Raw genomic sequence first — 14,350 nt, forward strand, 5'->3', positions numbered from 1 at the left:
TTGAATGAATGAATGAGGTAGCTCGGCAGGACCTGATTGATTAGGTGTAGCAGAAAGGGAGAGCAGGTATCAAGGATGGTGTGCAGGTTTCAGGCTTCAGCACCTGGGTAGGTGGTGGAAACATTGAGTAGGCCGATAGGCAGGTTTGGAGACAGATCCTAAGTTACATCTTAGGTCTGGGTACAGATGTTGATTAGGCTTTTGGGTGCATTAGTTCAGGGGAGCCATAAGAAACATTCTGCTGCTTGCTCATTAAAATTTCATTTCTAATTGTTAAATAAATACCTGATCTGCTTAGAAAAAAATAATTTGTACTTGCATATTTGTAGTTGCCATTCAGTTTTCTAGGCCTTTGGGATTTTATCCATATTCAGTTTTTTAAATTTGTTATTAATCACAGCTTCCTTAATGAGACCATTTTGCCCATCTCAATGCATATATTTTTCATTAGTAACAACGACTCATTCAGTTCACCTGCTAAACCATATACATACTTCAGAAAATTAAGTCATTTTTATAGTATATCTTCTTTTGTGTTGAGAAAATTTATCATCAGCATTAGATAAACAACAACTATTTTGAGTTCAAGTTATATTTCTTACCATGTATATTCAAAGAAAATTTCAATGAAGTTTGACCACTGAGTTACTGATGAACACCCAGATCTTCAGGATTAAAACCCTTCTTTATAGATCAGAAAGCATTGTGATTAGAAAGCTTTCAACAGACATTTATGGGATCCCTGTAAAGTCCAAAGCACCAAGTTAGGGACTAGAAGTTACAGCAATCTCATTCAAATGCTAAGAACTGGATCAGAATTCTGGCTTTGAGAACACAGAAGAAAGATGTTTCAGCCACTTCTCTTGGAAATCATTTCACAAACGTTTTCTTAAATAAAACTGGAAGTCTTCTGTAACCCAGAACTGTAGTATATAAAGAAGGGGTGCTGAATGAAGTGATGAGACTGGAATTTGAATATGGCATCAAGAGACGTGGGGGCCGGGGGCTGTGGCTCATGCCTGTAATCCAAACAATTTGGGAGGCTGAGACGGGCAGATCACCTGAGGTCAGGAGTTCAAGACCAGCCTGGCCAACATGGCAAAACCCCGTCTCTACTAAAAATACAAAAATTAGCCGGGCATGGTGGCGCACGTCTGTAGTCCCAGCTACTCAGGAGGCGGAGGCAAGAGAATCGCTTGAACCCGGGATTGCGCCACTGCACTCCAACCTGAGTGACACAGCAAAACTCTGTCTTAAAAAATAAAAGAAAAAAAAGACGTAAGAATGTAGATTTCAGATGGAAGTAAGAGAGAGACCTCAGTTTTCCACTGAGGTGGTCCATGCTCAGTGGTAAAATTAACATTCACTTTTGAAGAACTGGAATGGGGAACTTAGGTTGGTGGTGAGGGCTTCCCTGAACCCTGTTTGATACCAGAGAGTAGCATAGGAGGCAGATCGGAGTAAAGAAACACCTATACACTTGCCATCTTTGAGGGAAGTGCTCTGCCGGTGAGACAAGGCAATGGAGAGATACTTGAATTTATGGCTTGAAAGGATATACTCTGTACCAGGAAAAAAGACTAATGTACAATGATCAGCACTGAGACATTTCCTAGTAAAGTTATTGCCCCCCATAGATAAAGAGATATTCATTTAGATATCCAAGACGGGAAAAAAAAAAAAAAAAAAAAAAGGCAAAGGCAATCCAGAGACCTGTAAAGGTGGAAGATAATGCTGACCATTGACTTTTCTAAGACAGCATCGAATTCTAAAAGACATCTGAACAACGCCACTGATGTTTGGGGTTCTGGGAGAGTGAGTATGAGTGGGGAATTTTGAACCTAATCAAACTGTTGCTCAGTTATAAAAGCAATAAAAGTGTAAAGATATTCTTAAGAATTCAGGACCTAAGGAAAACAGTTTTCATAAATACTTTTTGAATTAGCTATTAGAGGACAAAATTAGCCAACTGAGAGATGGAGACTGGCAAAACACTTGTGGTAAGCTTTGATTCTCTCCATTTAATTACAAGACTGAGACCAAAATGTGGGAATTATGGTTAAAAACAGTATTTTAAATTATTTCTAACTATGGTAATTATTTTAAACCATGACAATGAAGAAATGTATAATTGTTAAAAGTTGGGAGGGTAGTAAGTGGGAAATGGTATAAAACAAGATTCAAAAGATATTACTTAAAAGTAATAAACTAATAGGGTTTATAAACCTTTGATGGTATATAGGTAACATTAGATAAAGTAAATAATATAATTAAAAGCTAACAATTACATAGACCAAGAAAAATAACATAATAGAAAATGATTAGTTAGAGACAGAAAAGAAAGCATATGGTATATTAATTTTGACATTATTTGTAGTGGAGTATCAAAATATGCTGTAAAAAAATAGGTAATTTGGCCAGGTGTGGTGGTGCACGCCTGTAATCCCAGCACTGTGGGAGACCAGTGCAGGTGGATCACTTGAGCTCAGGAGTTCAAGACCAGCCTGGGCAACATGGCAAAACCATTATCTCTACCAAAAATGCAAAAAGTTAACCAGGCGTGGTGGCGCACACCTGTGGTCCCAGCTACTTGGGAGGCTAAGGTGGGAGGATCGCTTGAGCCCTGGAGGTGGAGGTTGCAGTGAGCCGAGATCAAGAGTATTTAAGCTAGGTGGGGTGGCATGCACCTGTAGTCCCGCCTACTCAGGAGGCTGAGGCAGGAAGATGCTTGAGCCCAGGGTTCAAGGCCAGCCTGGGCAATGTAGCAAGAGTTCCTTCCTCCTCAGAAAAAAAAGAGAAGAAAGAGGATTTATGATATGATGCAAAGTTATAACAACAGTGATAACACTAGAAAAATTAACAGTAGAATAAAAACTGGAAAAAGTTTCTTGACTCTTAAAAGGAGATACTGAAATAGATAGTCTCTTTTCAGCCTCTGGCTGTTGTTGTTCTGCCTGAGATGAAGCCAACAAAAGGAGGAAGATTTGGTCAACAGAAAGAGGAGCTGAGCAAGAGCCCTGATGCAGCAATGAAAACAGAGAGCTTGACATATATTCACACATATCTCATATATATTCATATAATCACAATATAACTATAAACTCGGTAGAGACTCTCAGATTGGATCACAAGCCAAAACCCAACTATATGCTGTGCAGGTAACTGCTGTCAAATGATACATACATTTCTGAAAACAGTTGACACTCTAAAAAATAACAGAACTGGCCAGGCACGGTGGCTCCTGCCTATAATCCCAGCACTTTGGGAGGCCGAGGCAGGCAGATCACAAGGTCAGGAGGTCGAGACCATCCTGGCTAACTTAGTGAAACTCCATCTCTACTAAAAAAAATACAAAAAATTAGCCAGGCCTGGTGGCAGGCGCCTGTAGTCCCAGCTACTCGGGAGGCTGAGGCAGGAGAATGGCGTGAACCCGGGAGGCGGAGCTTGCAGTGAGATGAAATCGTGCCACTGCACTCCAGCCTGGTGACAGAGCGAGACTCTGTCTCCAAAAAAAAAAAAAAAACGGAGCTGTGGGGCAGACTACTCAAAGTCTATGTAACTTTATAATCAGATAACTAACAAAGCTAATTCTAATAAAATACTAGTATAGTTTAAAGGACATGATAAATTTTTAATAAGCGTGTCAGTAAATATAGGAATTTTCTGTAAAAAATTTTAAGGTGAAGTTATGTGACTAGAAAAGGATGTAAGGAAAATTGAAACTTGACTTACAGAGACAAGTGCAAAATGCACAGAGATTGGGAAACATATATATGTAATTTTTGTTTTTTGAGATAGGGTCTCACTTTGGTACTCAAGCTGGAGTGCAAGTGGCATGATCGTGACTCACTACAGTCTCAACCTCCTAGGCTCAAGGGATTCGCCTACCTTAATCTCTCAAGTATCTGGGACTACAGGCATGCACCACCACACCCAGCGAATTTTTAAATTTTTGGTAAAGACCAGGTCTCACTGTGTTGCCAGCCTGATCTCCAACTCCTGGGGTCAAGCCATCCTCCCGCCTCAGCCTCCCAAAGTGCTGGGATTACAAGCATGAGCCTCCTTGCCTGGCCAGAAAACCCACACATTAAATGACCAAATTGAGCCAAGGAGAACAAAGGTGGAGAGAATGGACATCTTGTAAAATACACTATTCTTCCACAGTGTGTTACCTTCTGCTGTGTTGGAACATTGGTGAAAAATCTGAGTAAAATGTCCAAAGTAGAAAATAGTTGGAATAATGGTTCAGAACACAATGAAGCAAAATTAGACATTTTTAACAAAATTAGGAAATAAAATGAACCTACCTCCTGGAAATGTTATAACACTAAAATTTTTTTATTCAAAAGTTTTTATTATGAAATCAGTAATGCATAGTATCTAGATAAAAATAATGATGAGAATAATAGCATTATATAGCAAAATCTAGAGATGCAGATAAACCAGTACTCAGAGGAAATTTATATACTTAAAAACTTTTATTAATATAAATAAGTAGGGAAAGAAATTAAGCATCCAATTCAAGAAGTTAGAAAAAAAGACTTAAAGCAGAAGGAAAGACAATTAACAAAAACAGAGTATTAGAAAAAAGTAGAACCAATGAAAAAATATCCAAAATCTAAATCTTTGAAAACACTAATAAGGTAAACTGGTAGATAACCAAAAGGGGTATGGAGGAGAGATTAGGAAGAGGAAGCATAGATATAGAAGACAATAAATGAAAATAAGAAATAATCACGGGCCCCCCCAGAATTAAAATTATCATAAGACATTACTGTGTACAACTCTATGCAAATCAGTTTAAAAGCTTGGAAGAAGTAGGTGATTTTCTAGAAACTGTAAATGAACAAAGAGCTAAGCCTCCTCTCCTCACAACCCCTCCAGCACACATACACAGAGCATCAGACCTAGATGGTTCCACATGTGAATTCTACCGGAATTTCAAGTATAGTTAATACTTTCAAATCATTTTCTTATGCCAGCAAAACCATGATAGTAATACATAACAGAAATAACATAAAATAGACAAAATTTGCTTATGAATACCAATGCAGAAATACTAAATAAAATATTAACATGCAGAATTCAACAGCGTATTAAAGGAATATACCACAAGCAAGTGGGATTCATAAGACATTAAATAATGCTTCTATATTAGGAAATCTTTTAATAGCGCAAAAGAAAAATTGTATCATCTCCATAGATGCTGAAAACCCATTTGGTAAAATTTAACATGAATTTTTTATTTTAAGAAATGCCTTATTAAAATATGAATAGGAAATTATTTAATAAGTCTTAAATAGATCCATATCAGTATATCTGTATCATTTAACCCCAAAGTTATCATTATTCTTTAAAGTAAAATGCTGGGAGATTTTCTCTTTAATATCAGTAATGAGCCACAACCTATCACTGTTGTTTAACATGTTCTAGAGGTACCTGTTTTGGAAGTGCTTAGAAAACAAAAGGCTATATGGAGCATAAAAATGGAAAAGAAGCGATAAAGTTACCAGTTTTGCAAATGATGTATACTTGGAATACTTGGATTGTATACTTGCAGAACCTGAGATTATCAACTAAAAATCTTGGGTAGTTAGTTGGGTACAATATAAATATACAGCAGTTGATAACCTTATATACAATTAACAGTTAGAAAATAAACTGAAAAATTTCGATTTGCAGTAAGAATAGCACTACAGAAAATACCCAGGAATAAATAAATCTAACAAAACTCTTTAAGATTAAAAAAAAGGTGGGGTGGGCAGAAAATCAAAAAGCTACTTGGGAGATGCAAAAGATATGAAAAATAAATAATACAGCAATAATCTATTCTTATAGAGGAAGATTCCCAATCATAAATATGTCAGGTTTTCTTAAACTTAGTGTATATTTAATTTTATCAATGCAAATACCAACAGGATTTTTTAAATGATAGGAGCTGATTCTAAAGCTTATTTGTTATACAAAAGTTTTAAAATGTCCTGGAATGTTTTGAAATAATAGAGTAAGGAGGAGATTGAATAGGCTTGTCAATTACTAAGACAAATTCTTATGATACCTAATTTTAAATAGTAGTATACTTTGCCCTAATAAGGATACCAGTTAATGGAATAGAATTAAAGATTCAGAATAGACCCAAATACATTTAGGAATTTAGCATATGATAAAGATGCCATCAGAGTGATGAAAAAATAGAGTTACAACGACAAAGATAAATGAAAAAAATATATATATAATGTATATATTATAGACAAAAGGTTAAATATATATTTAAAATGCTTATAATAATATAATAGGGCTAAATTAATAATATGTAAATAACAGATATTAAGAATTAAGACTTTTTAGGCAGGGTGTCTCACACCTGTAATCCCAATGCTTTGGGAGGCTGAGGCCGAAGAATCGCTTGAGCCCAGGAGTTTGAGACCAGCCTGGACAACATCGTGAGACCCCCATCTCTAACAACAACAACAAAAACACGTGTTTTTTTAATTAGTCAGGTGTGGTGGTGTGTGTCTGTAGGCCCAGCTATGTCGGAGAGACAAGGCTGCAGTGAGCTGTGATTACATCACTGCGTGCCAGCCTGGGTTGCAGAGTGAGACCCTGTCTCAAACAAATTTTGCTTTAATGAATTAAGACTAAATATGAATACAAATATTCTTAAATATGTCTAGAGCTCCTATAAATCGATATTTTAAAAAGAAAATGGACAGATGACAAAATTCACAGAAAATGAGAAAATACAGATAACTAGTATGTACTTGAAAAAGTGTTAAATCTTCTAAAAGAAATGCAAAATAAAATCATAATGTGTATTACAATTAAATAAGCAAAGATGAAGAGGTTTGATAATGTATCTGGGAAGGTGTGATTGAAGCAGCACTCTTATATCTTATCATGGGAGTATAAGTTAGTTCAACATATGTGCAGGGCAGTAGCAATATAGCAGTTCCACTCTTGGAAATTGTTTCTATAAATATACTTGCCCATGCATGGGAAACATTCTATCTACAAGGATACCCATTGCAGTGTTGTTTGTAATAGCAACAGAATGCAAATAATGCAAATGCCTAACTGTAGGGAGTTAGGAAACCGGAAAAATATATATACAAGATATACCAGAAATAGATATATATAACAAATATATATACCAAAAATAGATATACCAGAATAGAATGCAGCTATTAGATTAAGGTGACTGTATACATAATGATATGGTGTTATCTCTAATATATAATGGTAAGAAGCAGAGTATAGAATAGGGTTTATAGTATATTCCTCCCCCAACCCCCATTTTAAAAGGAAAAGAATAAGAAATACAGAATCTTGAAAATCATATGTAATCATTTGGTAACATTGGTTGTTGTGAAGAGGGAAACTTGGTAACAAAGGCTTGAGATGAGCAGGTGCCTTACTTTTACTCTACCCATTTGTAGCTTTTAGAAACTGTCCTATATGCTTGTATTGCCTGTTCAAATTTTATTGATTAATTAAAATCAAATGGATCATGATCCATACTGAAAAAAATCTTAATTTCTATTTCAGAACATATAGGTGGATATTTTGGTAAATGGCAGATCAAAATGCACAAGTCAGTTCTAGGTGGATGGCACATCAAAATGTGAACAGTGAAACAGTAAACTTTTGGAAGAAATGGAAAATGTTTCATAACCTTGAAATAAGCAAAATGTCTTCAACAGGAGGCAAAAAGCATGAATCATAAGGGAAATAAATTGATAAATTGGACTATATAAGATTAGAAATTCTTGTTTGTTAAAAGATACCATAAAAAATGAAAAGGCAAGCCACAGATTGGAGAAGATATTTGCAATAAATATAACAAACGTTCATTTCTAGAATATGTTAAAAACCTCCTACAAACAGAAAAAAAGCAGACAACATCACACTGTGTGATGTTTGTCTTTAGTTTTATTTTCCTGCAGGTGAAATGGCTGTTTGTCAACTAAGATTGAGGCCCAATAGAAAGGAAGGGAAGGCTTGAAAACAAGGCTTGACTGAGGATGAATTGAACAGGTGTAAATGTGTCAGTCATCTTCATGTGTGTTAGCATGGTGCTGAAATGCAGAGGAGATACAGAAGTAGGAGAGCTTCACCCAGGGGACTGTGGCAGGTGATGACATCCACACCAGCATTCTGGACCCTTCTGTGGTTGTCTTCACCAGTTTCACTAATAGCAGACTGACTAATGCTGCTTAATTAAATCCAACAGACTTAAACTTTTTTGCTCACATATATCTTAAAAGAACTTAGAATATTCTTTACCACTCACTTTTAAATTGACATCCAAAGGTTTTTCAACATGTTTCAATTTTGTAAAAAAGGAGGTAGGAAATAGATGAATATTTTTTAAAATGAAGAGGAGGAGGCCGGGCATGGTGGCTCATGCCTGTAATCCCAGCACTTTGGGAGGCCAAGGTGAGCAGATCACCTGAGGTCAGGAGTTCAAGAGCAGCCTGGCCAACATGGTGAAACCCCATCTCTACAAAAATACAAAAATTAGCCAGGCATGATGGCGGGTGCCTGTAATCCCAGCTACGTGAGAGACTGAGGCAGGAGAATCGTTTGAATCCAGGAGACGGAGGTTGCAGTGAGCCAAGATTATACCATTGCACTCCAGCCTGGGTGACAGAGCAAGGCCCCGTCTCAAAAATAAATAAATAAATAAAAAGAGGAGGAGCAACTGTAACTAGAATCAGTATTTCATGATATGATTTGATAATATTAAATACCTTGTGAATAAAAAGCACACTGAATCATCTGTAAGAAATTAATAAAATTTTAAGCTGCTACTTTATCTTGAGCTTTTTGGTAGTTCTGCAGAATATTCTAGTTCTAGTTAGAAGAATCAACCTCACTAACATATAACCGCTTCATATGTCCTAAATTCAGAACACCCCACTTCAGGCCCCAAACACTGTTTCTAATGGTACATTTCACCTTTGTCAAAATATCCATAAGACAGGAGATGCTATGGATTTAATTATTTAAAGACAGGAAATGCTAATGGGTAGAAGTCAAAAGTCTTTTGACTTTGAGGAGCCAAACAAAATTTATAAATCAATATACCCCAGAATATGTACCATAGTAGGTTTGGGATGGCACCATGTACAAACTCAGTCTGCATCTCAGACAAAGTTTTTAAAAGATCCCATGTGAAAGTTGAGAACCTGGAAATTTTTCTCCTAAAGTTGTCTGTGACTGTTTATTTCTTAGAAAATCTTTGTTTGAAGTTAGAAGACTGCTGTGATAGGTATTTGAACAAGTAGCCAAGAAAAACAGATGTGCTGGCCCTTTTGGCTTTCCATGTAAACAGTCAAGGAAGCCAGCATGGCAAATGGTTACATTCAACCTGTGGCTTCCATGTTTTTGATGGAAAGATAAACACCTTTATTGTTAATAGATAAACAATTTCAACTGGAAGAAAATAGCATGACTAAAAGTTAAGTGTGTTGAAGCATAAAAGTTACTTTTGTATATTTGAATTTGGAAATGTGATCCCTCAAAAATGTTCTTATAAAAATAGCTAACTTGGGCCGGGCACGGTGGCTCAAGCCTGTAATCCCAGCACTTTGGGAGGCTGAGGCGGGTGGATCACGAGGTCAGCAGATCGAGACCATCCTGGCTCCACTAAAAATACAAAAAAAAACTAGCCGGGCGTGGTAGCGGGCGCCTGTAGTCCCAGCTACTCGGAGGCTGAGGCAGGAGAATGGCGTGAACCTGGGAGGCGGAGCTTGCAGTGAGCCGAGATCGCGCCACTGCACTCCAGCCTGGGTGACACAGCGCTAGACTCCGTCTCAAAAAAAAAAAAAAAAAAAAAATAGCTAACTTGTTTAGTGAATTTTTAGTTTATATCATTTTGTAAAGTTATGTGGATTTTGGCAATTATGCCTTATGATTGTCATTTTAAAATAACATGGCTATTCATTTATATGTATAGTAATACACAAAGTAGTGTGTAAATAAAATTCAGTTTATTAGGAATTTTATCATTGGATGTAATAATTACAAAGTCTTCCACTAAGCAACCTTACAAGTTAATATAGTTTTTCTAGATAACATAATTAAGGTAAACAAAATACTTTTACCTTATACTTTAGGAATCAGAAATTACGTATTTTATGTTGTTTGAAATTAACCTCTGTGTTTGCCTCTCAGCAGTCAATAGAGTAGCTTGTTTTTTTTTAATTGTATGCTTTCTTTAGGGTTTCTTTTGAGTTTCACCAGACCATGTCTAACAAAATAGTGATAATTTTTGACAAAATGTTTTATTGTTAATGTTAAGATCCTAAATTAAATTACATTTTACTGAAATGAAACCGTGTAAATGATGTAATTGAACTTAACTATTATTTAAAAATTGGTGAAAATAGAGTAAGATTTCCTGCCTAGGACACAAGCACTAAAACTTTGTTTCTCAAAATGTATTCTTTCAAACCTCATCATGAACATAGAGATGCTGGTTAAGATACAGATTCCTACACCTCCTACGTGGTAATCTGCATTTTGATCAAGCATCCTGGATGATTCTGAAGCGCAGGAATCTGTGAAGACAGCTATTCTAGGGCAGCATTACTTAATCATGGATGATCCAAAACAGAAAGAGGCACCTCAAGTCCTTTTTTAGCAGAGTCCAAATAATAAAGTAATAAAAAGAAACGATGGGTCCTGGAGACATACACCTTCTTTACATCTTGACTATGATAGCCTAATTCAAATGTAACTGTCCTGTCTTTGTAGCTACGACATTTTATCCTCATTACCCTCCAAAATACCAAATATTTCCATTCATCACTTACTACAAATGCCCTGAAATTACATGCAGAATGCTTATAAAGTATGTTTACCTGAATTGCTGTAGAAGAACAAGTATTTAATTAAGTGCCATAAAAAATTTGCTTTGTCATTTTTAAATACAGATTTTTAGTGATGCATTAAAATAACAAATACAGATATTTTAGTTTAATTCAGTAAAATGGAACCAGTACAACCTGTGTTTTCACAAATGAAGTGATTCAGAATGGGTTTGTCAGCACTAATGGGGCCTTTGCACGCAGAAGTAGGATAAATAGCACATTTCGGTCCCACATTTTTCCTAAAACGAAGGCTGTCTCTAATCTCTGTCTTTCCACAAACCTTCATGCACTAAACTGTGTGCCAGTGACATAGGAAGCTCATTTTGCTTGTAATGGGCGATGTGCTTGTCTAGTAGATCATTTGTGAAACCGAAGTTGGCTATTATAATGTGACAGGTATGTAAATAACATTTATCAGTGATCTCTGTAAAATCGATTCTTCCTTTCCCTTGTCATTATAAAAGGAAACTTTATTTCAGAGTAGAAAGTGCATTGTCTGAACTCATCAACACCCTCTCTATCCTTCCCCCCCCCAATTTGTTGCAGACCAGGATGAAAGAGCAGCTGAGCTCAGCAGGGAGCAGAACGAGAAAACCATCCGGAGCACGCAGACCGCGCTCCGCAATTTCCGTGAGTTCCTCATCTCCAAGTATCCTTCTGAAACAAGAGAGATTTATGTCATCCCTTGCAAGGAGTTGGATGCCTACCTTGCCTCTTTCTTTGTTGATGCCAGGCAGAAGGATGGGTCCGAATACGAACCCAACAGCTTGGCCAATTACCAGTGTGGGCTTGAAAGGTACCTAAAGGAACACAGGTATGGCTACAGCATCACCAGGGATAAGGAATTCAAGCGTTCCCAAGAGGCCCTGAAGCAGAAGCAAATTGAACTCCGCTGTAAAGGAAAAGGAAATAAGCCACACAAGTCCATGAAGCTCACCTTTGCTGACGAGCTCATCCTGCGGAAAAGGGGACTACTAAGCCGATATAATCCCGAGGGTTTGCTCAACCTAGTCTGGCTCAACAACACAAAAGCTTTTGGGCATTGCACAGGCTTCCATGGATCTACCTTAAAATGGGGTGATATCCGGCTCCGGGTAACAGAGACGGGTCTGGAGTACTTGGAGTGGATGGGTCAGGACACAGGAGACCTGAATGCCAAAACCAAGAGAGGGGGGACAGACTCCCGTGTGTATGCCACCCAGCACGCCCCACAGACCTGCCCTGTCCAGGACTATAAGGAGTATGCCCAGCGGCGGCCTCCCGCCATGCGCTACGAGGATGCCCCTTTCTACTTATCCATCAAGCCAGTTGTTAACTTGGCCGCTCTGCATTGGTACAACTGCCAGGCCCTTGGCAAGAACAAGCTGGCCAAGATGGTGAAGACCATGTGTGAGAAGGGCAACATCCCTGGCAGGAAAACCAACTTCAGTGTGTATCAGAGCTGCAGCACCTTGTCTGAAGCCCAGAGCAACCAGCTGGTGCTGATCTGTAACAATCTGAGCCAGCAGGCTGCCCAGTCAGTGGCCGGCCACTCCAACAATGGCAATTTCATCGTCTCCGCCTCCTATGACTCTTCCTCAGACACCGCTTGACCAGGTGGCTTGAGCAAGACTCCAGTTTGGTTACCATGTCCAGAGAAACTGTGATTATACACCGCTTCTCATTCCCCTTCCTGTGCCCTCAGTGTTAATTCACTTTATAAAAATATAAATATATAATATATTTTTCTTTTTACAAATAAGCCAATGGAGATAATTTAGTATTACTAACATAGTATTTATAGGCTTAAGACAAATGTACTTGTGAGTGATCAAATGTAATTACTGTTACAGACTTTACAAAACCATATGTGGTTCTCAGGCAACACATAGAGAGGGAATTCTGTTTTTTAAAAACTGTCATAAAGGAAATTGAGAGTCATCCTAGACTTACATGCTTGCGTCCTCAACTCCTGCTTTTCCTTCCCACCCCAACTCCCATTTTTTGTCTCCTTAATAAATGGCTTTATTTTTTTAATTTTTAAAATTCTATATTAATCAAGAGGAGACATTAACTTTACTGCTGACACAAAACTGTATTCAGCTAGATCCAGAATATAAAAGTGTTGTATAAGCTCAACATCAAAATAATTTACACCTTCTCTTTTTTAACTTGAGTTTTAACTCCTGTGCCTCATTTTTTACAATGTATGAAAATCTAGATGTTTAGCTAACATCTTTTATTTTGTGGGGGAAAGGGTAGAAGGAGGGAATAAAGGTGCCATTCTTTTTGGGAGCTACATGATTTGAAAATAATTTGCAAAGTCTGATATTGTGGCTAAAAAGACTGTTACATAGCTCATTTTAACTATTGTGCTTGAACCTGGAAAGAGTGTTTCTTTTTTTGTCCCTAAGAAATGGGCATAAATGAACTTTGACAAGAAATTTAAACCTACCAAAGCTTTGAAAATGTTGCCAAGCATTAAATTATGTATAAAGAGAAGGTAAAGGGTGGAAAGTCTTATTAAAAATCTAGAAGCAGTAGTCGAGACAAGAAAAAAACTCATCCTCTTCAAAGTTCATATTCCCCGAATTACTTACTTAGAAACATTAAACAGTCTCTTTTCTCCTGGGGCAAGGCTGGGTATTTGATTCTGTAATTGAGATCCAAGGAATATAATATTGGCACTCATTTTCGGTAACAATATTTTGCTACCAGATTTTGCTGAATTCAAGGCATTCTTGAAAATGTGTGAGATTCTTCTATAGTAAATATAAATGCATTTATCTGTGATATCCTGCAATTATTATAATAATTTTGGTTAAACATTTGTGGCAGTTTTTCCAAGGTCTTTGTTTTCAAGTCTTGAAGCCTGTGGTGAATTATTAGTTAAGATATTTCAAAAATAAAATAAATTTAGACATTAGAGCCACAATAAAGCTGAGCTAGGTTCCTATTCTGTATAATCAGCAACACACATAAACCCCAAATCTTGATTGTTTTGTTGGACCTGGGAATTCTATTGGGAAATATTTGTTCTTCAAGGCAACCTCATAATTCACATTAGCTAGAAAGGTAGGTGGTATTTTGTACATTAATTTAGTGTATAACCAGGTCAGATTTCATTCTGAATTGCTTTGCTAAATCATCACAGAGCTGAGCTCTCCCATGGTCAGGGAACTCCTTCCAACACCAAGTCATAAGCACATAAAGACCCGTTCCTCTAAGCTGTGACCTTTCATCTGGCTCGGGAGTGGGAAGTCAGCTGTGGACTTTGTGTGGTGGAATTAACCTCATGTTCATGACTTTTCCTCCATAGAGAAGCATTCATTTATACATCTAGAAACAAGAAGAGAGGGCAATGTCTTGCTTTATGTTTTTGTATTGATAATGATGACAGCTGCCATTTTTGAGCCAGCATGCATGCCAGCACTGTGCTAAGTGACTTACATGCATCACATATGTAAGTCATAGTTACTAATCGTAAAAAAAAAAAA

The 14,350-nt window shown here is 37.2% G+C and overlaps 1 protein-coding gene across 2 annotated transcripts in view; it reads left to right on the forward strand.

Annotated features, from left to right (window-relative positions):
• The window catches only part of LOC100999647 (uncharacterized protein KIAA1958), a 171,792-nt gene that overhangs the window by 117,021 nt on the left and 40,421 nt on the right, over positions 1–14,350 (forward strand). Inside the window, exon 3 of one of the 2 annotated variants that reach the window (XM_003911356.4) lies at positions 11,421–11,504. The exons of the other annotated variant lie outside the window; for it this stretch is intronic. Within the exon in view, the coding sequence (XP_003911405.1) occupies positions 11,421–11,504 (84 nt within the window). The remainder of the gene's footprint in view (positions 1–11,420; positions 11,505–14,350) is intronic. 2 annotated transcript variants of the gene reach the window in all.

The sequence above is a fragment of the Papio anubis genome, chromosome 13 (genome assembly GCF_008728515.1).
Source record: "Papio anubis isolate 15944 chromosome 13, Panubis1.0, whole genome shotgun sequence".
In the NCBI taxonomy this organism is placed as follows: domain Eukaryota; kingdom Metazoa; phylum Chordata; class Mammalia; order Primates; family Cercopithecidae; genus Papio; species Papio anubis.